The sequence below is a fragment of the Bacillus rossius genome, chromosome 11 (assembly GCF_032445375.1).
Source record: "Bacillus rossius redtenbacheri isolate Brsri chromosome 11, Brsri_v3, whole genome shotgun sequence".
Lineage (NCBI taxonomy): Eukaryota > Metazoa > Arthropoda > Insecta > Phasmatodea > Bacillidae > Bacillus > Bacillus rossius.
In genome coordinates, this window is record NC_086338.1 from 48425734 (window position 1) to 48453565 (window position 27832).

The 27832-nt window shown below is 37.2% G+C and overlaps 3 protein-coding genes across 9 annotated transcripts in view; 2 read left to right on the forward strand and 1 right to left on the reverse strand.

The window, feature by feature from the left end:
- Nucleotides 1–618: 618 nt before the first annotated feature.
- Nucleotides 619–5032, reverse strand: LOC134536928 (tRNA N(3)-methylcytidine methyltransferase METTL2). Its single transcript, XM_063377025.1, has 6 exons — nt 4859–5032; nt 3908–4060; nt 3335–3736; nt 3103–3216; nt 1551–1723; nt 619–824 (listed from the first exon to the last, which is right to left on the reverse strand). The coding sequence occupies exons 1-6, from the start codon at nt 4951–4953 to the stop codon at nt 682–684; spliced, it is 1080 nt and encodes a 359-aa protein (XP_063233095.1). The 5' UTR covers nt 4954–5032; the 3' UTR covers nt 619–681.
- Nucleotides 5033–5055: 23 nt separating this feature from the next.
- Nucleotides 5056–27832, forward strand: part of LOC134536923 (protein alan shepard) — a 249193-nt gene continuing 226416 nt past the window's right edge. For 2 of the 7 annotated variants that reach the window (XM_063377013.1, XM_063377016.1), the window contains exons 1-3: nt 5056–5260; nt 6317–6417; nt 15038–15100. In XM_063377013.1, the coding sequence (XP_063233083.1) occupies nt 6406–6417; nt 15038–15100 (75 nt within the window). In that variant the 5' untranslated portion in view covers nt 5056–5260; nt 6317–6405. Of the gene's footprint in view, nt 5261–5288; nt 5393–6316; nt 6418–15037; nt 15101–27832 lie in introns of those variants that run through there. The other 5 variants (XM_063377015.1, XM_063377017.1, XM_063377010.1 and 2 more) reach the window with 4 other exon arrangements.
- LOC134536527 (uncharacterized) lies at nt 24230–27735 on the forward strand. The gene is made up of 2 exons (XM_063376258.1): nt 24230–24251; nt 26731–27735. The coding sequence occupies exons 1-2, from the start codon at nt 24230–24232 to the stop codon at nt 27654–27656; spliced, it is 948 nt and encodes a 315-aa protein (XP_063232328.1). The 3' UTR covers nt 27657–27735.

The window sequence follows — 27832 nt, forward strand, 5'->3', positions numbered from 1 at the left end:
AAAAAAGTAGTTTACAGCAAATTTAAATTCCTATATGCTTGTAACTTACAACAATGAAGTTATCTTAAAAACTATCGTACATTTTGAAGTTGCTTTGATTCTGGGTTGTAGCCATATTGAAGGCGAAGATTTCGCAAACTTTTCGTTCGACGTTGCATTCGCCATCATCAGGGTAGCAGTTACATACTGAAGTTCTCTTGCCTTTAAATACTCTTGCCTAAGCTGAAGTTAAAAAGATTAGAAAATTGCTAACTGTACCACCAAGCTTAAATTGATGACAACCAGAAAAAATATGTTTTAATTAATAGTTAGTTTGTCAGTTATATTATGAAACCCTTCTCTTATCACTATTTTCTTACAATTAAAAATACATACTGCACCATTCGCAATAATTTGCAAAAATTACAAGACATTTATTGTACATCAGTAAGATCTGACACTGGAAAAGTAGCTTTCATATTAACATAATCACTGTTTAATGATTTGTGTGCCAGCATGAATGTTCATTTGGACAATACGATACAATAAAGGAAGGGTTCTCATTCATTTTGCTACTCCTGTCATATGCTTTGTGAAAATCATGTGAAGTTGTTCTAAAGAAACAAATACAAAACAAAATTTCAACAAGGGCAAATTTATTCGTCAGTAAATAAAGGACCGGATTGTGCAGGGAGTCTTCTATCAGGATACTGGCTTCCTGTACTTGGCCTGTACCCACACCCTGTACATGGTCAACCTCTTTCCCCTGTTCACTTGCAGTCGTCTGTCCACCAGATTCTGTTCTTCTACGAAGCCCGCGCTCGTGAACAGCTCCCGTAGCTCTTCTGGAAAGAAAATTTCTCGCGGTCATCCACTTGGGTTCCCCAAATCATCTCAACGCAAATTCACCCCCATAAACCTAGATCATTTATGGAGCATAATTTTTTGAGAAATTAAGTAACTCACAGCGGAGTTAAGCATAACACTGCTTTTCACAGAGGCTCAATGGTTAATTGATCTATGGTGCTCTTGAATTGAGTCATTTGCCACGCAAGCATCCAGCTTTGGTAATCATGGCCTCTGAAGACCTGGCAGAATGACTTGCCTTGGGCTAAAATAGTTTATATGAAATCCAGCTACATGTTTGAAAATGCATTTGAATTTCCTCCCCTGGTTTTTCAATAAAATCCAACTAGCCTGTACCTCCGTCTACCTTTTTAAAAACTACATTCCCTTTCAAATTTTTTGTTGCACTGGCTAATAGACCGTATTCCCGGCATACGTGAAGAGTTTTTAAACATTCACTTGTCTTATATGAAGGTACTTATGTCGCTTTTGTATGGAATACACACACAATGTGGAACATTTTTTGGTTTGCATGGAGGACAATGGGAAATACTATTGGAGCCGGTGTGTTTAGTCAGAAGGGGACTATTCTGAAGGAGTTCCATCACAGCAGCTTGTAAGTAATGCCATTTTGAAATTACATGCAGAGTCTTAAAACTTAAAAATAAAAAAAACTTTTATTACTGCATCACACCTGTTAAACGTAATAAAATGCTGTTTCTAACCTTGGGTGAAGAAATACACGCACGTGCCGTCGCCACGGGCGTAGAAGTTGCCGGCGACGCAGCGGCCCTTCTTGAAACGAAGCTGCGCCATGTCGTAGCGACCGTAGTCGCGGAAGACAACCAGCCCTCCCGGACGCGCGTAGCGGAAGATCTGGCGCACAACGTGTTGCATTCTGGAACGCACACAGCCTCTGCTTCACCTTTGAATATATATACTGTATAGAAGTCGCCAGCCCAGGTTAAAATTTCTAATATGGTTTTGAGGTAGTTGGTTAATTCACCGCCGCAATCGCCACCATCTCTAGGGCATCGACTTGTGGTGGTCCCTAGCGGACAAGTGTCGAACTCTTCAAACACCCCTTCCCCCTCCCATTGAACGACCTTGAGCTGCAGTGAATGTTGGGTGGGGGGTGCGGGGAATGACAGCGGGCGACAGTGCTGCGCTCTAACTTGCAAATAACAACTAAGACGATACAGGGCGTTACGGCAGCGCCCTGCAGCGGTGAAGTTCCCAAGCTGCTCATCATACGCTCCTGAAAAACGTAGAGTAAATCCTATCCACTCGCGACTTCTATACAGTATATATATTCAATGGCTTCACTGCCTCGTGCAGCAGCAACACAAAGGTTACTTTTAAATAGGTATCCTCATATACCATTTAATACTTGCAGGTTTTTTCACTCAAATCTGTGATAAAAATCCCTGTCCCAAATTCAAAATTTCCCTCTTTTTTTTTAATTTTTTTTTTTTTTTTGAAATTTTCTGAAATAAAGAAAAATCAACCTCCACCTACCCCGTCTTTGACCAGTGTTCTTTCTTTTTTTATATTAATAAAACCTTGCAAATGCTGTTTTGTAGTGTGTACGACTCTGTACTAAAATACCATCTGGGCAATTTCCATGACTTTTCCAGAATTTCAAGTAAATTCCCTGACTTTCCTTGGCCAAATCCAACTTAACTGAATTTTTCATGACTTTCCAGAATGTGAACACACTGGCTATTCAAATGATATGATATTCAAGGATTAAAGATTCTTAGAAAATTGTTGAAAGGAAGATCCAAAACCTATCACGAAAATTTTTGTATTTGCTTAAAGTTTTAATGCTCAGCAGTGCAGCAAACATTTTTAACAAAAAAAAAAAATTCTTAACATAAAAATGAGTTGGTGTTTTAATGAAAATCTAGATATTTTCTTTAAAGCATAATTTTTACCCCCTTGAGCATTTTATTTCAGTCTGAGATCTCATGAGGTAGATTCAAATAACTTCTTGAGAATAGAATTCAAAATCAGATTTGAGAAAAATGATATTTGACCCATCTTTTTTCTTTCTTTTTTTTTTAGAAAAAATTACTGAAATAATTAAGACTGTTTCCAGCACAACCACAAAGTTCAGTCAGCAAAAATATAAATGTGGGCAACCTTAATAATTCTTCCCAACGCAGAGCCAAGTACAAGTCGTTTGGTTACATGCCAGATGTAAGTACGAAATTGATTAATTTTTTCCTTGACTAAGCCACGTAGATTCCATAAAGGAACACATTATTAACTCACTTTGATGGATGTATTGCAGAGAGGACAAATACTAGTGTAATGACATCTAAACTTTGAGGTTCAAATGGCACCTCCCAATGCGTGCTTGTTACATCGCACACAAATGCAGCACACCTGAAACATACAACATCATGTCCACTATTATTTCACAGTTTAAGTACAGCCATGTGGCTGTCATTCAATTCTTTCACTTAATGGAAACTAACTTTACAAAACATTAGTTAAAAATTACCTGTTTGTGTCGTATTCAGGGCTTTCCTTCAAAATTTCCACTGCTTTTGATGAGAAATCACAACAGTGCACAAACAGATGTGGATCTTTGCTGTACTGCAGTATTGGGAAAACAGTGTTGCCAACACCGCATCCGATTTCAAGAACAGTATGTTTGAGTTCACGAGCTTTCCCACAAGAAACTGACGCAAGTTTGTCCGTCACTTCCTCGATGGAACTGCCGTCTCGTGGCGCTGGTGTGGAAACAGACTTCTGGAGCTCTGCGACTCTGTCTTCCACTCTGTTGCTTTCAGGACTTGAACCCGTTCCTTCAGGAGCGAGCGCGGTGGTTCCTCCATTAGTCGGTTCGCACGGCAAGATCTCCGGGAATTCCGTGAAGAGCCAGTGTCTGTCTTTGAAGAACCTGCACCAGGTAATTTTTACATGCAACATTAAAATCTTTATTTTCTGCAGTAATTCTGGTTTTATGTATGACACTAACCTCTAAATCTAGAGCAACAATCAGGACCACACATCTTATTGCTCCGTTATTCTTCTAAAAACGGAAGTTAAAATAGTAAATATTATTACTAACCTATTTTGATGGATTCCATAGAATTTGTCCCAGAATTTGTCACCATTACTCTCATATAACTGTTGTTGTTCTTCTGAAACAAGAATGCTGGAATTTTCTTCAACCTTTGTTCTTGCATCCGCTTCCTGTGTTGCATCCCACTCTACATTGTCCCTAAAATTAATTCATCAATGTCATGCAGATCAAGATCAACAATTTAAATTACAAGACTTTATGCTTCATGCTGAAAATTAGGTACTTTAAGAATATTTTTCCGTTCGTCGGCAGATCTGGATGTAAACTAAAATTTTAATGCTTATTTTAACTTTTTTGTAGGTGTACGATTGATTGACACAATTCTCATAGGAGTACTAGTTTATTGCGATCCCCTATTTTTTCATCCATGAAGGCTACGTAAGTTAGCAGTGGTCTCTGAATTAGGTTGGTCAGATAGGTTAAATACGGTATCTTGATGTTTCATCTGACTATGAAGTCTTTTACTAATGTATTTACTGATTAGAAATAGATGTTAAATTTCGCTAATGTGAATGGGAGATTTATAAGGTTTTTTTTTTTTCCACTACTTGAAAGTTATATGCTGCAATAGTTTACCCAAGCTGGAAATTTCAGAAACATTTCTTAATTGTATTACTTCACGATTACAGTGTACCAAATGTGATGCACTACCACTATGGAACAAAAAGTAATTTTAGTATATAGTTTTGAAATTTATTTATAGGGCAGACAGACCAAAGTGCTCAATAATTCGTATTATATGTATCTACGCACCACAAATTAAAATCAATAATTGTTGTCAAGTCTTTCAAATATCTGGAACCAAACTGCGGTTGTGTGACCTCTATCTAGCGCGGCCAGGAAACCTGCAGTGACCTTTAACATACTGTGGCTTACGCGCGTCATTTACGCACAATCTCGTGAATTCACACAATAAGTATCTAACAGCATTCATACCAGGCATTATGGTGGAAAACATCACAATTTTCTGTCAAGAATCTGGTCCCGAATTGTGGCCTCGAAGTGTCATCGATGGGTTCAGTGTCAGCCATATTTGCAAACAAAACACGCACGTATGTTTGCGTAATTTTTTTTCTCTCTTTTTTTTTCTTCCAGGTTCAGTAACGTTAGCCAAACGTCGATACCGAAATGTACCTCAGTGCCGTAGCCTTGCTCTAGGAAGCCGTGAAGACCGTGGCCGTGATAATAGTTTTCCCACAAGATGGCGTTTATAGTGCCTTGAAAGAAAAAGTAATGTCCACGCCCACTAAAAGCCTTCAGTGGTAATTTCGAGGCGTACTTAACACTAAACCGGTTGCAAATAGCGTTGTAGCCTAATACGAAATGAGAGAATTTGTGGTGAGTATGTGTGTTACAGTAGAGCGCGATATGTTGGCAACTTAGTGAACTGTCAAATACAGCTGCTGTACTGGCAGACGATCTGTCAAACAGCTGGTGGATGAAGGAGTGGTCAATAAGTGTATCGTTAGAGTAAGTTCGCAGTATAGTAGTAATTTGTAAATTTTATGCTTTATTTTGAATTGCGTGAAATGTTCATTTTAGTTGATTCAAGATGAAGTAATTCACCTTTAATTATAATGAAATAAAATTATAGTAATTAATCATAATGAATACTGTTAAGACATGTAAGTGAATAATTGATTACACCAGTTGTTTATAATAACCTCATAAGTCATCTGCTGATAGTTGATATAGAATTCAAAAGGGTAAAATTAATTAAATAACTCCATTAAACTGGTGTTAAGTTACATAATTTTTACTAAAATTATTAAAAAAAATTTTGGGTTGGCAGGGGGGCAGGGGGAGACAATATTTTTTTTTAACCTAGTACCAAGCATATGGAAAAATATTACATTTAAAGATGCTAAGACCTATGTTTCGTGTAAGCCTAATTGCAAGTATAAAAAATCAAATCATAAGCAAAAAATTTGAATTTTATTTATTTTTAATTTTGGTTTTTGCATAGGGTCCCTACAGATTGAAACTGCTGCTTAACTAATAAAACTATTGAAATAATTCCAACAATGTTACTCATGTTTGGCAAAACTTTGAAAAATAATGTAATTTTCCTGTGACCATTTTTTATTCATCAGACTTTTTTTTTACCCTTTTATACATTTCTTAATTAGGTCCTTTGTTTTTTTCTTTCCATAGTGTAATAAATTTTTTGACTTCTTAATAACAAACACAGTACCAGTACCATTTTTTTTTTTTCAGTCAGTTGTTCTGTTTGTGGTACTTTGTAATTTCATTTATATAAGGGAAATAAAATTATTTTATATTAATACCTATTTAAAATACACATTTCCTGTAATTTTTTTTCAATTTGAATTTTTGAATCTTTTCTTTTTAATGATTTTTGAGTGACCGTAGTTTTTAACTCTATTGTTACAGATATGGCAGCTCAACGTAGTGGAATATTAAAAGAATTTAAGTGTGTCTAGTTCCTTGGTGACTTCCTGATTACTGTGTCTGAAGTATCTATGCTTGGTTTTGTAAGTATTTCTGTACAAAAATTTCTAATTTCATTGTTGTGTTTCTTTGTCGTTTTGTGATATTTTTTTTAATGACTTGTTACAATACATCATCGAACTTACTAAGTACGAGATTAGTTTTTTTATTATTAACATTATGTTTATGACAATTGTTCTGCGATAAATTTTTGTTGGTGTAACAATCTTAGCACTAAACATTTACTGCCTCCTGTCACAGTGATTGTTGCAATTAAATTTTGCTGAAAATAAAATTGTTAATAACTAATTAAAACCATTTTTATGTTAACTGTTGCTGGTGATATGCAAGGCATATTTCATTAATCATACATTTAAGCAATTTCATGCTGTAAAAATGGTAAAGATGATAGTCTCCATCTATTAACTAAAACGTAAAATTTAAGGGCTCTGCCAACCTGGGAGCTGATATAATGTGCATGGGTCAGAAAAAAACTACACAATTTAAAAACTGTTCAATATATTATAGTGGGATTTGTTTATTAAAAGTACTTAAGTTAATACACTGAGGGCATTTTTTTGTTTTTAATTTTGTTTTTAGGAGGGTTAAAATGGCTAAAACGTGTGTTTTCAGAATAATTTTTTAGGCATGAAAAATCCCTGTACAGATTCTTGAAAGCACCCTAGGGCCTTGCATTACTCCTTTATCTTCATTTCTCTGCCATCTAATGTTATGGTTGCTGCTCATATTTCATAGTTGCCCTATGCATGATGAGAAGACTGCGCGCCAGTTCATAGGAGATACTGAGCTAGAAGCACTAGCGAGTGTCGCACTACCATCCCACCTCACTAGCATTAATACACCCCTGAATTAGTTAGCACCTAATACTTCACTGGAAAATTCAGTTAGTCCCTGAATAACTAAATATAGTAAGGGAATTAAATAGTAATTAACTAGTGTTTTAATTTATTGTCAACATTAAGGTTATTAGAGATGTTACGTCAGCAACAGAATGTGTTGGTGGAAGAAACTTCATGCAATGGGAGAGTAGAGTAGCGGGGAGAATAACTTGCCACCGGGCGAAAGCCCAGTTGCAAGTGTATTGTTGAATTGAATTGAAATAGGAGTATAGGAGGAAACGTATCGGCTGGCTGATACATCCACCATGTTTCCCACGTGTTGATAACCCGGGATCAACTCTAGCGAGAATCGAAACCCAAGTGCCTTGATTGGAGGCGAGCCGCCATGGCCCAGATCTAGTAATTCTGGTCGCCAGTTTCAACATGTTAATAATTCACCAAACACTTAATTTTCAATTGCATGTGTCTATTTTTGATTGATTATAACTCTAGAATTAATTGAAAGATTATAAAGATGACCAACTAGGAAATATTATATTTATTTTTAAAGTGCTCTCTGTTTGAAAAAGATGTTTCTTGTAAGTAGTTAGGCACCTTGTTGTCTAACTGGTTTGCTAAGTAATAAAGGGCCTTTTTATTATTTTACAAAAGACAAGTTTACGAGTTTAACATTTAAATAATTGAATGCTTGTTTGCTGGTCGCTGATTGTGAGATTATTTATAAAGCCATCTCTGAAATGCTGTGGATTTTTGGGAAGTGGTGAATGTCGGGCTTCATGCCTGTGCTCAACGTGTGCCCATCATTATTCACAGCAACGTAGTCCCGAGATGGAATTCTTGGGACAAGATCTGTGTTTGTTACTACATTTTATTACTGAGCGAGGTGACACAATTTTTAAACCATGTGCCCAGTAGTGGCCCTGGACTTTGTGAGGCCCTGGGCTATTTACTTTTACGGAAAATTTGGAAAGTTTTACTCCTTCAAACAACATTAGTATTAACCCAATAAGTAACTTAACTATGGCAATGGTTTTGCTAATTTATTAAAAAAAAAATATTTTGATATTCTTTCCTAACTAATTATCCTCGAGTCAGTTTCATAAATGCTTATGATCAAATTTCCAGTCGATTCCCGTCTTTATACGTGGCAATAAAATCTTTGAATGTTTTTTTTTCTAACACATAATCATGAATTGAAATAGGTATTGAGTTATTGACCAGCACGTTAAGTTACAAGATATTAAAAATTTTAATTTTACTTTTCCCATTAATGTCCCCATTTTTTAACAACACTAAACAAAAAAGTTATTAAAAGCGCCGGCACGGGGTCCCGATAGGCGATTTCCCGGCTTTCCCTGCGCTGGAAACGCCCCTGACTGTACCAGCATTCCAGAGGAGCTGTGTTTGAATCCCTGTACAGCCATTCCAGTTCTGGTGTTTCCACAGTTTCCAGGAATGACTCCAGTCTAGTGTTGGGATGTTTTATTATTACAGGCTGTGATCAGTCCCTCCCCAAATACCCCTGTTCTGTGTGGTTTTCGCAATAACGCAAGGTGGCACACTGGACTCGAATTCCAAGGGAACTTGATTTTAAAACCCAGTCTTAGCATTCTGTTATTTTTCCCCATATATTCCTTGAATCGCTACGTTCAAATGTTGGGGAAGTTGTTTACTACTTGTCGAGGCTGTTTTCCTAGCAGCGGACCTAGATGTTGCAGGGCTCTAGCCCGTTTACTTTTGCGGGGTTCTAATTTTTTTGGAGAAGGTCTTTACCAGGGGGCTTGAGGGATTGTGCTATGAAATAGCCACCCTACTCCAGAAAGTTTGAAATTTATGCACTTTAAAATATTGTTTTTAAGCCAACCTGGAACTTGAAATTTCGACAATGGTTTTGCTAATTTATCTCAAGAAATTTTTTTACTTCTTCCAAATAAATTATTTTCTGGTTAGTTTTACAAGTTCTAGCGATAAAATTCCAGTGAAATCACGTCATTTTACAGACAGTAAAATCTTTGAAATAAATATTTTTTAGCGCAGAATCATGAAAACTCAGTTGAAATCCTAAGGGTATTGTTGACCAGCGGTTTAAATTACATTCTTAAAGCAATTCTTTTTTCCCATAAATGTCCATATTATTCGCAGGAAACTAGACAAACGAGAATAATAATAATGAAAACGGCAGGTGCAGGGTCCTGTTTTCCCGGCCCTGGAGTCACCCATGCCATTTCCTTTCCCGATATTCCTTATCTGTGTTGAGTGATACCTTCCTTAGCGATTTCACTGTCAATATTAAGCCCAAATATTAGGTGTGTGGGAGTGTTAAGTAAATATTAGATATTCGCGAGTATTTGTATTTTCGATTCGACATTTCAAATCAAATATATTGTTTAGTTATTACTTACTAATATCTTCAACATGTGGAACTGATTCACATAAAATTTTAATGAAAACAGTGTAAGATGTAAGACAACAAGAAGATTTATTAATAATTTAGAATTTGTTTTCTACAACATAGCACATACATGATTTTTACATGTAACAAATAATATGTGATTGTGATTAAAATTTATTTAAAATATTCAGTTTTTATGTACATGATCGTAACAATTTATATAGCGTACTTAAAATAATATTGGTCTAAGAAAATGCATTGCCAGGTTTCATGGTTCCTGGCATTTTACATTACTCTGTTATGGTTCCATTCATATTTCTCTCTTTTTTTCATCTTAATGTATTTTTCATCAATTTTTCTTAGACTTTTGTGAAGTGTGAAAATGAAAGGTATTCTGAAAATATTTAAATTCAAGTTGTTGGAATGATGAACACACAGGTATACTACAGGTGACACTGTGACCTTCATCCTTAATACTTACACGCTCGAGTGGCAAGGGTTCATTCAGTCCCTATCCCCATTGCTGTCGAGAGAAACTAAGAAACCAATGCGCAAATACTTTTGTTGGGCCCCTCCTCCTTACTTCATCTAAAATTCTTAAAACACCACACATTTTATTTTAAAAATTTAAAACACCGTAAAAGTTGCACAACTTGTAAGGTTTCCAATTAATTAATTCTATTTGCAAAATAATTGTGATGCTATCCTACACTCAGGGTAAACTCTCACACTGAAAAAAAATTCTTGTGCCCCAACCGTGCCCCCTTGTTACCCAGGTCTCGGAGATTTTGCTGCACATGCCCTCTCTCCCCACCTCTTCACCCCCCCCTTGCTCCCCTCTCTCGATGGTCCAGCTTAACCCCTGCATGGCTCGCTTTACAAGCACCGCGTGGTCGGGAGCCCTGGCCCATCACCCCAAGCCTTTGTGCGGAAACAGTCCAACTGTGAAACGTTTACCCGTGTCCAAAATCTTTCCATCTTGTTTCCTGCAGCATTTACGTTGCTGAGGCCCAGCTTAATCCGCCGTGTTTAGTTATTGCATTTTCATGCCATTATTTTTTTTTATCCAAGACAGTTGATATTCCACTACATAAAACATTAGATGTTATGTTCTGGAGCAAATATTTGTTGCCAGATAGCCAGATTACCTGCTATTTGTAAAGAAAGTGGTGGATGCAAGGGGGGGGGGGGTATTGGGGGGATATTTAGCCCCCCCTCCTTCAATTATTTTGTGTTGCAGGGTGATATATCACAATGTGTGGAACAAAAAGCAGTGACTCATGTTGAAATTGATAATGCAGCATTCCAAAACCCCTTGTTATTGACATAAGTGAGTTCTATTTTTTTTTTTAACTTTCCCCTGAAAAAATTTCCTGTATCCACCACTGTGCAAAGAGTCAGGCAAATATTTATAATTAAAATTTTTTACCAATAGCATTGCCGTCACACACTATAAGTTATTTATTTATTTTTTTAAATTTCAGATTCCCCATTCAACCAGCCAAAAACATTCTGTTATTCTCCTTCCCCCCTCCCCCTCCCTCGATACGAAGCTGGGTTCTCAGTACTGAACCCAGGAGGGATATTTCCATGAGTGTAAAAACTTTTACTCTGTCGGTAATCAAACTCACCACTGTATTAATTCTATATGCTTCCAGCCAAATTTCTAGGGACTAAAAGTCACGGATTAGCTTGCCAACACTCATCTCCGTTGGGACAGTAATTTTTTAATTTCTTTTTTCTCTTGGGTTTACTGTGACTGATTGGACAGTGGGTGAAGAATTATTTATTTGGGGTATTTCCATTTTCTCCCAAGTACTTTATTCCTGTTTCCTCTCTCCCCTTGTCCACTACCGTTCCTCGTCAACCAACCCGTTTGAATCTTCGGGCTGAAAAGAATGACAATTTTTTTTCTCATGCAAAGATGTTGACTCTACTAGACCCTGCTCCTGGTGGGAATGTCATTTTCACTTAGAACATTGCTTGGTGGTTTTGAGTGGACCTCTGATATTACATTGGGACCCAAATTGCTTGGATTCCATCTCGTTAGGTCTGTGTGAAGATTTTACCAAGGGAATCAGTCAAATTTATTTTTAATATTCAGTTCGGACTTTGCCAGAAAAATTTTTATCCGTTTTATTTGAAGCTTTGGTTGTGATGCAAAGCTTCGCGTCTGATGTGAAGCTTCGTGTATTTGTTACAAAGCTTTAGAACATTGGAACCCTAAGATTCACTCATGAAACTTTTTTTTGTGGTTGTAAATTATTTGCTTGAATAAAGTTGGTTATGTAAAAATAAAAAAGAAGGCATTCTATTTGCTTTTATGATTCATGTTATATGTAGAGCCCAATTAGTTAATCACATAATCACTCAGTTAAAATATTACAATTGTTAAACAATTTTTTTTTTAAATTTCAGTCATGTATTTTAAAAATAAGGGTCATTCAGCTTTGCAGAGAACAATATTAGCAATTCAATTTGACTTTGTGAAAATAGTAAACATTTGATTTTATGTTCGCTTCCCATCAAAAAACTAACATTTGCACAGGCCTACATCTTGTAACTTATAGATTAGAACTTAAGTCATGATAGTTTGAGTCAATCATCCACATTCACTTCACCAAGAATGTGGTACCTTAGCGATTATGGCTGCCTGGAGCAGATGTGGACTGGTCTCAACTGTTTGAAGTGCAATATTTAACCAGGAGTTTCTGATTATTTTTTTAGTAAAATAAATTTTACTTAATGGGAGTGATAGAAACCAAAAGATGTCATTGTTGATTACATTATTTACAAGTCGTAACAATTTATTTTAGTTCATTATTTAAGGTTTGTTTTCGTTAAGGTAGAGAGCACACATTTTCGAGATGATAAAACTGTCACTACTGATAAATAATGTTTAATGTATGTAATTCTTTGAAATGGATTAAATTCTTAACTTCCAATGATTTCACAGAGCAAAGTATTTGCTACAGTCAATAATTGTCGCTTCTAGCTTTCCATTATAGTATATTCTGTACTTTTACACAATCATATTTTCAATAATTAACATTAGTAAATTGTGATCAAAATAATGAAGAATCCAAGATGACACTTTTTTGTTTCTTTTTCTTCCTCTTAAATTATGTGAACTGATTTGGACAGTTCTTTGATTTTATGAGTACTAGTTCAAAAAATCTTAAAATATTATTCATCATGATACAATCTGGCCCTTTTCATGCCATGTAGATTGAACATTGGAGCCCTCATTATCATGACAATGTTAGGCCTAGTGTTAATTTATAGTCTAAATGATATCTTGCATTACAAAATTTACTGCTACCTTAATGACAAATTCCACACTACTTTTTCATGCTGTAGGCTTACTGACCTTAGTAAGGTCAGTATTGATTTATACTAGTGATGGATCACATTCAAGTTTTCTCGAATTTGAATCTAGGTCTCAAGGGTCAAAAATAAAAACATGCACAAGAAAGGAAAAATATTGACTATGGTCCCTACTGTAACATTGAACCCTTTAAATGTTTGTTCGACAAACTAATTTTCCAGAATCAATAATATTGTAATTTTATTCATATAATTTCATGTTAAAGGTAAAATGTCTTGGGAAATGGTAACAGGATAGGTATGAAGAAAAATATTGACCTAGTAAAAATTCAGAGTTTGTGTGTTGAATTGTTTAATTTACTTTATTTCCTCTGATATTTCTCTTAGAATTTTTTTCCTCAAATATTGACTCCAAATACTAGAGATTTGATGATTCAAAATTTGATTGGCCCCCTCAATTTATAGATTTATCAGCACATCATCAGAAGGAATCAGTTTGGCCTTGTGGGGATGTGATCCTATTCCATGTGGTGGTGTGTGCCATTTTTCTGCAGGGTCGATCCATGCACTGGGTAGCTTCGGTGATAAGGAATACGCTGTGTGTTTCCAGTGCAGATGTTTGTTGGCCGTGCGATGAGGAAACAGGAAGCAGTCGTTGCTGCGTTGATTGGTTGGCGCCGTGGGTACTTGCGGCCTTGGCAGTCCGGGTGTCGGTCCTCCGTTTACTAGCGTTGGTCTCCTCTCGTTTATATTGCCCTGGAAAAATGTGTTTGAAGACTGTTCTACTTGCATATCATTTCATGTTTCTGTGCATTCCTGTTTAACTTAAAAGTTATAGTTAAAAATCTGTGGCTTAATGCAAGAACAGCCAATGTCAATAAAGTTTGACTTCGGTTGTGCTAGCATATAAAAGTTGGGAACTATTGTAGCAGATTACGTAATCTATCTCATTTTCTTGAAATTGTTAGGTATTTCTTATTTGTAAGGAGAGAACTTGTACACAATTAACACTTCATTTAACATTTTTGTAATTTTAAAATACATGTTCACAATTTTTTTTGTACTATTGCTTTATCTCTCATCCTTGTGTTCACTATCATGGCTTTTGACAGCTATTTAGTCTACTGATAGTTTTTAAAGGAGATGTAAATAACTGTTTATAAGGATACTCAGGATTACCATGTAAAAATAAAATTGCAAATCTGTATTTAAATTATTATTTTTTTATCAATAAATATTTTACCTACTGGGATGGATGACAAGCTTTGTTAATGTCTCTAATTAAGGAAGGGAAGTGAATTAAACTGCGAGTTGAGACACTGTCTAGGCGTGGCAGCCAAATTTGTGATTAGGAAAGAATGGGTTTTTGGCCCCTTAGGAGCAGGAAGTTTTCATAAGTTGCTTCTGGTCTGGTTTCATTAAATTTTTAAGAGTAAGTTAGCATGTAAGCAATCACCTGCTAAGCAAGCCCAAAAAAAAAAAAAAAAATCAAACTTGTATGTTCTGGTAAGTAAGTTAACACATATGTGTATGTGAAATTTGAGATATCATCATTATAACTGACAAAAGAACAACATAACTCTGTTGAACTACTGTAGTATAAACTGTTAGAAACACGGAAATTTCGCAGATTTGTCTGGCCTCAGGGTATAATTCAAATTCACAGGTATACTCAACCCATGTTTCCTTTCCTGTTGGTTGATTTTTTTAGCAAGAACATTTTTATCCTTTTAATTAGCACTACCTGATTCACTTAATTCTCTCCTAGCTGGACATCGTTGGCTCACGGTCGCAGAGGGGCATGTCAAAATAGCTGCTGTCCAATCACGAACACAGTGCGAGAGTGTGAAGGTTTGCATTCTAACTTGTGACTTGATGAATGTGCGAAATTTACCTATCTCTATCAGTTGTTATTGCATCAGTCAAATTGTATCTCTCCTTTTTTTTATGCTCTTTGAGTTTTTAGACTTCCTTTCAGCTGCGAAGCCTGGGTGTGTTTCTAGGATAAAGTAAGGCATTTATTTTAAGTGTAGAGGAATTGAAAGGTACGATTGAGGGTTGAGAGAGTGCTCATTGGACTTGCAGGAGATGCAGCAGTCTATATGCAACGTGTACAGCTATGCCCAGCCAGCTGCCCTACACGCTAATGTAAGTGAAAGTTCTCTACACCACTTTGTGTCTTCTGTGTGCCACCACCACACTTGTGTGATGCTATGTGATTTCAAGTAAATGCACCAGTGTTTTTCAGCCAATAAGCTATTCCTAGAATAATTACATATGTAATTAAAAAAAAATATTACCTTAATGGTTGCATTTTTATGGCCATAATTAGGATCCTCGTGTATGATTTCTCAAAGTTGGATTTCGTTAATTTTTAGGGCATGATGAAGTAAGGAACAATCGAGAAACTGCAGTGCCCGTATTAGTTGAGGTTAGAAGGTTTAGTTTTCAGAGTGATATGTTGATCAGTTTGACAACCTGTAGTCCGGTTGGCAGACATCTCGAGGAGTCCCACATTGACAGACTATGGTAGATGTAAAACTGCTCAAAGTACCGCCGGAGAGACAGGAAAAATTTGTGAACTTAATTCAGGACAGGATAAGATTCAAACAGAACTTGTTTGATTCATTTTCTATCGGCATACAGTTTTCTTTTGTTATTTTGTTTGGTTTTAATGTCTTTTTAACATGAGGTCGTAAGATACGGAAGCCCAGAACAACACAAACCAGTGGTATTAGGAAAGGAAACGCCTATGGCCTTCGAGTAAGGAAACATCCATGCATTTGCCAGGAGTGATTTTGTGAACCATTGAAGACATATTATTAGGGGTGGACCGAGTTTCAAACCAGGGTCCTCTGGAATGGAAGTATAGTGTTACCACTGATCTACTTGGCTGTGCACCCCACAGTTCTTTGTGAGACATTTGCACCACTTTCCTCTGAAGTGCAGAATCGCAAGCAACCCAGCAAGACTCTCACAAGCTTAGCAGTCAATTAGCAGACTGCATCGCCTCGAGTGTATAGAATACTATGGAATCCATCCTGTCTTATGCCTGTCATTGAACCTGCAATTTTTTTCCGGTCTGTATCAATATTGATCAGTGGTGATGCTAGCATTCACACCTAGTCACCCTGAAACTTGTGCACTGCAGTTCTTGATCGACCTGTACTTTGCGCTGGTCGCTCATGCGTGCAGTTATCTGTGCATGTGAACTGCTACACAACTTGACTTGACTTGCATGCTCACATTTAGCTGGGCTGCCTACTTGTCTTGCAGCATGTGTTTGTGTTGGCCTCAAGGATCATAGTTTGTCTGTGATTTATTATTTGTTTCGATAATAAACATTTTTTTGCAGTTATTCGTTTTGTTTTCTTTTTTTTTCTCTCTCTCTTCTTTTGGTCGAGCGTGCTAAAATGTCCAAGTTACAGAGAAAGTTTTTTCTCGCAAAATATGAGGCAAAAAGTAATTTGGATATTTGGCATCAGTATGAAAAAAATAGACTTAAATGTAGTATTTGATTAAACTGACAAATTGTGCATCTGAAAATCTCTGTTGAATATTTTTCCTGTAAACAACTTAGATTTATTACTATATATATATAAAAAATGTGTGTGTGGGTTTGTGTATGTGTATGTATATATATATATATACATACACATACATACATATACATACATACATACATACACACACATGCATACACACATACATACACACACACAAACACACACACACACAAACACACAAACACCTACCCCTTCCTCCCTCTTCTCAGTTTCAGAAACAGTTATTTGTGCATTTAAAAGATTTTCTAGTAGTTGTATTTGTATGTAAAAATATAAGAGACTTTATACAGTAGTTGTTAATTTTTAATGTTTTTAATAATGCCCAAACATAGTTATGTATTTAGATAAGGAACACACATTTAATTCCAGGACTTATATTGTAATAAAACCAAAGAAATTAAAACTATAAACAATTTCAATCCAGAGAATTCAAAGAGTATTTTGAATAAAAAGTGGTTCTTTTAAAATACCACAATGTTACCTGGTACTATATATTACATACATGAATACTTCACACTATTTTTGTTACACTAAAAACTTAATTTTGTGATAGTTTGATAAGAAATTTAGGAAGATTTATAATAATGAGAGGTATTGTGATTGGGTTCTATGCATCACTACAAGAAAATTTATTTTTGAATAGTATAAATAATTTCGAGATAGAGATATTTCAATAAGAGTAGATTAAGGTATTAATTTTATAGATGCACCTATTCATTTCTACTAAAATAATGGAATAAATATCAAAACCTTTGTATTTTATTGTAGTTGTTCAAACTATCATATTGTAGAGATCTTTTGGTATAAACTTAATTTTTTTTTCTTTGAAAGGTAATGCATGTGAAATTTTGTTCAATCTTTTATCAGTGATATATAAGTTGTACGTAATTAACAATTTTCTTCATAAATTATATCTTCCTGTTTGATAAGAAACATGCAGAGTAATTTTGCATGTCCTTACAGAAAATTTTAGTGTTGAGAGCAAAATCATAGGAAACTGGAGAACGGTCACATGACCAATGATAAGTTATTTGCACCATAGCTTGCTCCCTTGCCCACCCTCCCTATTTGGCAGGCCTGTGAAGCTTTCTGATTGGTAGTGAATACTGGCGGAGGCTAGTGGCACAACTGGCAAGGTATGAGAGATGTGATTGGTTGCCAAGAGCATCTAAAATTGAGTGAAGGCAGAGACAGCTGGTGTTGACCGGCTGGAACAGCGGGACAGCTGGCCATGGTGAGTTTTAACGAATAGCAAGAATGAGAAGCATAACGTTTTCTTAGTACTGCATAAGTTGTAAAGACTTGAGAATAGAACTCATGTACATGTTTTTTTTTTGCACATTAAAAGTTGATCAATGATTCCAATTGCTCTGAATATACAACAATTATTTTGAAGAAAAACTCTTTTCTGCTGATTGAATCGTATACAATGAGTTAAATAAATTTTTATGGAAGGAGAATGGGAACCTTTTCACCTATACCATATAAGAATACTTTGTAAAGGTTTGTTAATTTCAAAATACATTTTGTAAATAAATTCACACATGGATTAATTAGTCTGTGACTACCATGTAGTTGAAATTAGATTATTTTTATCTTACAATGAATTAGATCAAAAAATATATTTGAAAGAGAATTAATTTTAATCATGTCTATTTAATCAAATATCTCATGACTGTACATTATAATGCCTATATGCCATTTAAGGGAGCCCTAACTTACCCAAATTAAAATTAATAATCAAAACTATTTTGCATGTTTAGATGCTCTCTCTCTTATTGAATTAGTAAAATCATCTAAAAAATTTTTAATCATATTTTTATACAGTTCGGGTTTTCTCAGGTCTCCTTTTAGAATATTATGGGACACAAAAATGGTGATTAAAATAGTAATAAGTTTCTTTTCCCAATTGTCTAAGGAAGGTATGGTGCTGAAGAGCATACTGTTAAAGGATGCCTTGCTTTCTAGCAAAATGTAAAAAAAGCAAATTGTTAAGGATTCATATAATTGAAACAATTCTATGTGTACATTTTGTGATGGAATCTCCTAACTAAATGCTGTTTTGCCTTACCAAACATATGAAAGAATTAATGGAAAACAGTTGTTAAGAAAAATGCACCATTTGTTTTGCGCAAGGTTCTGATATAGCAATATTTGTGAATTGTATCGTACAATATAGTTCAGGATAATAATAGAATTACACAATGTATTAATGAGGAATATTTATAGGGCAGATTTTTTTTCCACAGAAAGTTATAAGGGTTTCGGTGGGTTGAATTTTTATGTTTACAAAAAAATATTGATTAGAATAAGAATTTTTTATTTATTTATATGTAAACATCTTAGCTCTCTGTGTACGGCATTTAGTAGATGGATTAGAAGTGTGTAACCACGGTGCTGACATTCCTGGCGGAAGGGCGCTAACCAAAGCTCACAAAGACAAAGGGGAAACTCTATAGTATAATCTGTTAAATGAATTTTAACTAGATGAGCAGTTTTTTTTATAAAATTGTGTGCTGAAAATCAGGTCAGTAGCTTTTATCGGAGCTGTTTCATTATTCTGCGCATCGAATGATTCGGTGGTCGACGTAGCTGCTACGGCAGCGAATTCTGGTGGCGGGTGTGGAAACTGCTTGAGATTCGCGTCAATAAATGTATTTGAAAACACAATTTTCGTACATATTATCACGCTCGGCATTATTTTTAAAGGATTCTATGTTAGATTTTGTGTCAAGAGTGTTGTATTGTAAGTTTATTTGCAACATGAGAAACATTAGATTTTCTCTTTACGGAGGTTAGATGTTTTAACTGGCGAGTATTGAAAGACTCGCACACATTTTTTTTTTTTTTTTCCAGTGGGCTTTGGTAACAAGCAGGGGCGCAACAACAGAGGGGGGAGGGCAAGGGTATTTTGCCCTCCCTCTGAAACCTTGAAGTGGGGGCAAACGGGGGCAAAGAAAGTGCTGTGTAATCAATTTTTAGATAATAAAACTGCTTAAATAGCACCATTTTCCACCTTGAAATACAAATTTTTCCTGGGGGAGGATCCCCGAACCCCCCCCCGCTTCAATAGGTGGGTTCGATGATTCTTTATAAAAAGGTATATTGCCCCTTTGGAAATTTAGTTGTTGCGCCCCTGGTAAGAAGTAAGGTGGGCGCTACGCTTCTCGTGCTCGAAGGCGTGCCGGCAAATCGGGGAACCGCTCAGGCGCCGGGCCCGCGAGAGGGCAGCGACTGTTGGTTTGAGGGGGGTGGGGGTGGGCACGAGGTGGTCGCGTGACGCGCCCCTGGGAGGTAGGCGACGCGCGTGGCTCGCGCGCCGTGCGCTTAGCGGACCGCAGCGGTGTTGTCCGGGAAGCACGGTGTGGCGAGTTCACGACAAGTGCGTCTCATCCTTAATATCGCAGCGTGTGTTTGTTTACTCTCTCTCTTTCTCTCTTTCTCTTCCTATCTCTCTCTCCCTATCATTCTTTCTCTCTCGTGCACCATATCTTCTATCGCTGTCCTTGTTTCCGCCAAGAACACACACATTTTACACACAACTCTATAATTTATTGAAATTTTTTTTTAAAATGAACTTGAAAAAAAATTTTAAAAGAAAAATTGCAAGAAACAGGCCATCTTGTTTACAAGCGTGTTTTGTCAGATTATTTTATGTGTTTTAATATTCAAATTTTTGGTCTATTTGACCAAAAATGAAATTCCTTATAGTTACAAACCAACTGCTACGGTTTTTTTTGCTCCTGTAACATAACAAAAATTGATGTTTAGAATTTATTTATTTTTTTATTTCAGAATGTTTTCGACGGTAATAATAATGCCAAAAAAAACACTATTCCATGGTCTCAAAAAAGGTAAAATTAAAAATATACTATAACGTATTATAACTATCCATGGGAGTCGCAAGGATATTTTTTGGGGGGGGGGGGACTTCAATTGATTTAGTTGTTTGAGGAATATCCATCCCCTGGGGGGGGGAAAAAAGCGGGGGGGGGGGGGGGGGGGTCCGGGGGGTCCTCCCCCGGGAAAATTTGGAGTTTGAAGGTGCAAAAAGGTGGTTTTTAGGTGTTTTTCTTTCCTAAATATTCTAATTATAGTTGGTTGCAATATATAATTTATTTTTTATAAAAAATATTTTCAGAGAACAAATTTGTAAAAACACAGTTAACACATCTGCTGGTGCTATATCCACACAAAATCATTAATTTAAACATCAGGAGAAACTACGAAACTAAATATATTATTGGAGGGAACGAAATTGAAGACTTTTATTATTGGGGGGGCGTGTCCCCCCCCCCCGTCCCCCCCGGTTGCGACGCCCATGTAACTATCAATAGTATACAATATACGAATTGTAATGTTAACAATCTGGCTAGTAATCAACGCGTGAGACAAGACTACAGCTACTCGACTCGGAATTCACTCGTTGCCTACCGCTTAGCTCGGGTTGATCGTGCCGGTTTGTTAACTCGCCGGTCGCTTGCGATTAGTTGTGTTTTTGATCGTTAACATTGCTGTCGCCATCATCAGGGAGCAGTTACCTACCTACAGTAGGTAACTGCTCCCTGGTGATGGCGACTGCAATGTCGACCGAAACGTCGGTGAATTATTCGCCAAGGACGCGGCTACAATCCAGAAGCCAAGCTACTTCAGAAAATGGCCGTGAAAGCCTGCGAACATTATTTTTGATCGTTAGTTGAAGCAAGTTTTTTTTTTAAAATAAACAAATATTTTAGTTAAAATAATCGAAAACGTGTTGGATTTAGAATGTAAACATAACCTCGAGCGAAACATGTTGTCAAATAGTTGACAAGTCATACCTGCTCTGGAGAAACTTGACACTGGCTGGGCTAACGTCACGCTCAAACGCGCGATTTATCCGGTGACCCTTACGATCTAAACAGTTGCAGTTTTCGCTAAAAGAAAAAAAAATCATTTCTATGCTCGTAGCTTCTGTGAGCTTCTGAAATTTCGAGATTTGTTTTTTTTTTTTTTTTGCGACGCGCCGACAAACCGTCTTTCTCACATCCCGCCGATACCAAGCGCGGCTCCAGAAGGGGGGCGGTGGGGCCGATAGCCCCTCCCGAGACCAATTTTATTGATTATTGTATATTTATGTTTACTTAAATATTTAATTTCATATGTTAAACTTTTATCTCATAAAAAATTGCATGGAACTACTAAGGTTCTGTATTTGAAACCTGTAATTTGTAAATAATATTCCAAGGCCAATATCTGACCACTTTTAATTTTTTGCAACTACGACCTTTCTTTGTGCGATAGCCCCTCCCGAAAAGTCATCCTGAAGCCGCCATTGGCCGATAGATTAAGGCCCCAGCTCACCCGGGCACACACATGGTGCGCAGAGCTTCAGGAAAAACAACGCGATTTCAAAACTACTCTAGATACTCAAGTGGGTCTGTTTACGAAAGGCATTTAAAGAGTTCCCCGAGGGCCGAAAAGTACTTTTGATTTCGGATTGAATTTTTAAACTGTATATTTTTAGAAGAGTTAAAAAGGCTAAAAACGCATGTTTTCAGAGTAATATTTAGGCGTAGAACAACCGGTACAGATTCTTGAAATCACTTAAGGGACTTGCATTACACCTTCATCTTCATTTCTCGGTCGTATGCTGTCACGGTCACCGCACAAATCTCACAGTTGTCCTGTGCACGACGAGAAGACTACGCGCCAGTCCGAGCGTCGCGCTTATCATTCCGCCTCACTGACACAGATGCACATTTGACTAGCGCCTCGTCAGGGGTGTATGTGTGTTAGTGAGACGGGATGATAAGCGCGAAACTTGCTGGTATTTCTAGCACGGTATAGACTCTAAGCGCAAGGCTTTGAACTGGCGCGCAGTTTTCTCGTAATCACAGGATAACTGTGAAATTTGAGCGGTGACCGTAACATTATATGGCGGAGAAATGAAGATAAAGGTGTTATGCAAGTCCCTTAAGTGCTTTCAAGAATCTGTACTGATTGTTTTATGCCTAAAAATTACAATGAAAACACGCGTTTTAGCCATTTTAACGCTTCTAAAAATACAGTTTAAAAACTTAATCCAAAATTAAAAGTACTTTTCGGCCCTCGGCGAACTCTTAAACGCTATTCGTAAATCTTCGGATATCTTGAGTAGTTTTGAAATCGCGTTGTTTTTCCTGAAGCTCTGCGCACCGTATGTGTGCCCGGGTAGACTGGGCCCTTGATGTGACGCTCTGTATGAACCGTGCTTCTGCCCGGAATGAACAGAGGTCGCTACTGGGACGCGGCAGGGTTGTCTTCCTGTCGAGCGACCGCACATTCAGTTCCAGCCGGCCTCGGGATGTTTTCGCAAGCGACTCGCGGATAGCCTTGAACTTTGTGCAGCGCGCTCTTGCTTGTGTGCAACAAGGCGACAAGGGAAGTAGTCGCTCCTGTGTTCTTCCCTGGGATGGAAACAAGTCTTTGCGGTACATATTTAAGGGGGGTGCCTCCCATTTCAGGTCATGATTTTATATTTGTATTAATCACTGATCAACTTTTAGACTTCTTCAATTGTTTAACTTTCACGGAATGAAAATATATATACACCGCATACTTTTTTTGCATTATTATCTGCCAAAGTTACATTTTTTTTAACATATTCGGGTTGTAAAAACAAGGAGAATTCAATTTATTTAATAACTGAAACTTTTCAGGTTTAATTGCAATGCCACTGGCTACTTCATGATATATGGTTTTTCATTTCTATCACAATAACTCATTTCATGTTTCTTGGCTGTCAAAATCATAACAAATTTGAGAATTTTTAAATGCCAGGTAAAATTAATTAATATTATCTTAAAGAAATCCAAATAATTTCTTGAAGTAGCCAATGGCATTGAAGTTAAACCTAAAAAGTTTCAGTTATGCAATAAATTAACTTCTCCTTATTTGTACAACCCAAAAACGTTAAAAATGTAACTTTGGCAGATAATTATGCAAAAAGTATACGCTGTATATATTTTTCATTACGTGAAAGTTAAACAATTGAAAAAGTCTACAAGTTTACCTGTAATTACTGTAAATATAAAGTCTTGACCTGAAATGGGAGGCACCCCCTTAACCTCGCATTTAAGTTTCGATGTCACGCCAATGTTTTATTTGTCAATTTAAGGGATGTTTCGAAATTTTAACCTTACACCTCCCTTGTATTTGTTTTTCTGCCACTAAGATTTTTTAACAGATATTCACGTAACACCAAGTACTTTTCCAATTTGATGTTGTCCGCTTACTATAAGGCTTAAATAGTGGCGAAACTTATCTTGCACAGGAATATTGGACTGCGAGAATTGGAGTTACAGTGGGTAATATATACCATCATATTCAACATTTTCGCTGTGATATTTATTAAAATATTTTATGCCTTGTTATTTATGGTGATAGTCTGCTACAACTATTTCTCCTGTAAAACATCTAACATTGATTTTATTTTTATTTTTTTCAGAATGACAAAAATGTAATGATACTGAATATACAAAATGGTTTGGTCTCAGAAGATTAAAAAAAAAGTATAATTAACGATGATATACACAAGAAGATTTTTAATGTTAACAAGCTTGGCAGTATCAAACTGGCAACAGTAGGCACCATTTACTTTGTACTGCAATCTAAGCGTGATAGACACTGTAGTACTTAATAAGGCACATAGTCCAGTGTTTCACTAACCTTTCTTGCCCACGGTGTAGTAATGGGGTTGGTGGAGGGGGGAGGTATTGCGGTAGAGTAACACGCCGGCCATGAACCGCTTCCTTCATTTTCTTCTCCTCAATCGTGCCTCTGCAACTGTCTCTCTCTCTCTATCTCTATCATCCTCTCTTCCTAATCCAATAATTTCGACATCCCCAGCCATCTTCTCCGAGAACCACATTCTGTGCGGCTTTGTGCTGCGTGTTTCCTTTGCCTTAATCGCTTGTTTACCAGTGCCTTCTTTCACGCGTGTCACACGACTTTTCTACTTTTGTATAAATTTACGAACTCTATCTAAATAAAAATATTAATTTTTTTCGTTTGTTCGAAATCTTGAATTCCCGAAAGTTCTTCGCCGATTGCTTTTGAAATTTTGACTAAACGTTGCATTCGAATACGCGCGTATTTTAATATACCTATGTCACACCTTTGACAGATAAAAAGATGGATAAAATATAGCTAGGTAAAAATGTATATGTAAATGAATGTTTTGTGTGTTCGTGTTGTGTTTTGTAAAGATAGTTATAGACAGGAAGATATAAACACAGAGAGATAAAGAGATGGAGATATAAGGGGAAGTGCCGTAACGCCGGATGGCACCTAGCGTTGGACACTCGTACTATCTCGGCAAGTCAAAACGCATTCGATTCAAAAAAACGGTTGAAAGCGTCGCTGGAGAGCGTAACGATACAGGGTCTTGGGACGCAGTTTCCCTGTGATGCAAAAGGCCACGGCAGGAGCAGTCCATTGCTGTTTTTTGGCAGGAAAACACTGCGTCACTTAGATCCAGGTGAGTTTTAACTGCCAAGTGTTTGTTTTTAAATGTTTATGGTAACAGTTGATAAAGGTAGTGTTACATTGTCATTTGAAGACTGTGAAAGATTTTGTTTATTTCCAACAGTTTTGGTATGGAACACATGATTTTGGCGATTTCCTGCCCAGTAGTACCGAACACAAAGTTGTCCCTCAACACCGGACAGTGAAAAAGTTATTTATTCTCGTAAGTATTTAAACTTATTATAATAATTGTTTTGCGTTGTTTTTGAAAATAGAAGAACGGAGAGAGAGAGAAATAATTGTTGTACGTTGTTTTAGAGAATAGAAGAACGGAGAGATATCGAAATGAAAGAGGCGGAAAAGGAAAATTTGACCAACAGTTTAAAAACTGCGATAGATAAGGTTTTGTCAAAAAAAATTAGTTTGAGAGAAGCGTCGTCGCGCTATAACATCCCTAAAAGGCATTCTACCATGATAAGATATGTATTGGCAATAAATCGTGGAGAAGAAATGAAGTTCCAACCAAAGATCGGCAGATTCACTAACACCTACTCAACCGAGTAGGAACAAATTATAGTGGACCACGTAAATAACAATTATCCAAAAGATGTCTGCCGCTGATTGAACGGGAGATTTTTTGAAGTTAGCTTTCGACTTGGCAGAAACTATGAAGATCCATCATCGTTTTAATAAAGAGAAAGGTGCTGCTGGGAAGCATTTTTTTTTTCTAAATTTTGCGCCTTTTCTCTGGGACGGTATGGTGAAGCCCCGCTTATCAGAGCCTCGCTAAAGTAAAAGGTCCAGAGCGCCGCTTATCCTGGGGCCACCAACCACTGTTTGTGAACGACCGTTGTTTTCTTGCGTCTTTTGTGTTCCTCGCGAGAATTCGTCAAGTCCAGTCCACGTCTCAGTGCATACAACCCCCGTGTTCCACACAAAACCGTATCAAATTAAAATCGAACTCTTGCGTCACAGGCCTGAATATGCACGTTCACGCAATCGTTCTCTCTCGCGTATGATTAATTTGACGGTACACGTTCGTACACGACAGTACGTCATCCCTAGTGCAGTGTCATAATGTTCTACGGCTTTTTTTTTAATTCTCATGCTTAAGTTCGTCGAAAACGACACGGGGGATTGGGCGATGCACGGAAAAGGTTTTAACGCGCTGATTAGCGTGGCAGTATCGGGAAACCAATTACGATTCCGCGTCACGGAATTTTAAATGAGAACCTCGTTTTATTCCAATAAAATATTTAGTTGGCATTGCCAGTGTCTTTTTTTTTCCCCACCCCCGTTTGCATGTCATTTATTTCGCTCTCTGCTCGTAACAAACTTGTTTTTTCACCGTCACAGTTAAAATTCGTGTGCTGGCTGCCGTGGGAGTCTACTGAAATCTGCTCCCTTCACCACTGATGTAGAAGTTATCGTTTTTATTTGTTAGTTAATTTCGCTACATTTAATATTTTTTTTTAATTTAGTGATCATTTTCTAGACACAACTGTGTATCTCAAGTTAATGTTAAAACTGGGCTCATATGCAAGACACTTATAGGAAGTAGACATGTCAATGAACGTTTGTCCGGAGATGTTTCTATTCACCGCCAGAGCCGTAACATTCTTTGATAATAAACTGGATCCGTGTTACGCCATATCGGCCATCGTGTACACGACACGCCATGCGTTAGCAAGTGTTTGTTGCCGGTATTGCATTCCACATAACTAGGATGGCGTGCCTTTGTGTACACGACTTTGATAACGATAACTACTACCACCACCACTACGACAAATACCATTACCTCTACAACTAGCACCACTACGACAACTACCACTACCTCTACAATTAGCACTACTACGACAACTATTAATACCACTACAACTATCACCACTACGACACCTATTAATACCACTATAACTATCACCACTACGACAACTATCACTACAACTACCACTACAACTACCACTACAACTACCACTACCTCTACAACTACCACTACCTCTACAACTACCACTACCTCTACAACTACCACTACCTCTACAACTACCACTACAACTACAACTACCACTACCTCTACAACTACCACTACCTCTACAACTACCACTACCTCTGCAACTACCACTACCTCTGCAACTACCACTACCTCTGCAACTACCACTACCTCTGCAACTACCACTACCTCTGCAACTACCACTACCTCTGCAACTACCACTACCTCTGCAACTACCACTACCTCTGCAACTACCACTACCTCTGCAACTACCACTACCTCTGCAACTACCACTACCTCTACAACTACCACTACCTCTACAACTACCACTACCTCTACAACTACAACTACCACTACCTCTACAACTACAACTACCACTACCTCTACAACTACAACTAGCACCACTGCGACAACTACCACTACCTCTACAACTAGCACCACTACAACTACTACTGCCTGTACAACTAGCACCACTACAACTACTACTGCCTCTACAACTATCACCACGACTACCACTCTTACGATTACTACTACCACCTTTACAACTATTTCTGCCACTACTACAACAACTTCTGTGTCGATAAACAGAAGCATATTCCAGAATTGTTTTCATTGTGACTTTCTGCCTGCGCTTCATGGCTTGTATCAGAGGCGCAGTGGCTGAGATGCTGGACTCGCGTTACAGGAAACGAGGATCGCCTAACCATCCATGCGGATTTATGTTTTTCGCACGGTTTCCCTGAATCACTCTAGGCGAATGCTGGGATCGATGTGCTTCCGTTTGGAAAGTTTTCTGGGAAAATATAACTATATATTTTTTGTGTAGAATTCTCCCTTTTT

Bases quoted from the DNA above. Each gene is read 5' to 3' on its own strand.
- LOC134536928 (XM_063377025.1), bottom strand. From the start codon at position 4,953: ATGGCTGACACTGAACCCATCGATGACACTTCGAGGCCACAATTCGGG. The intron at 4,061-4,858 runs GTATGAATGCTG...AATTAATTTTAG, and splicing joins GTTTTCCACCATAATGCCTG to GGACAATGTAGAGTGGGATG. The intron at 1,724-3,102 runs GTGAGTTAATAA...TGTGCGTTCCAG, and splicing joins TCTGCAATACATCCATCAAA to AATGCAACACGTTGTGCGCC.
- LOC134536527 (XM_063376258.1), top strand. From the start codon at position 24,230: ATGGGGTTGGTGGAGGGGGGAG. The intron at 24,252-26,730 runs GTATTGCGGTAG...CCACATAACTAG, and splicing joins GGGGTTGGTGGAGGGGGGAG to GATGGCGTGCCTTTGTGTAC.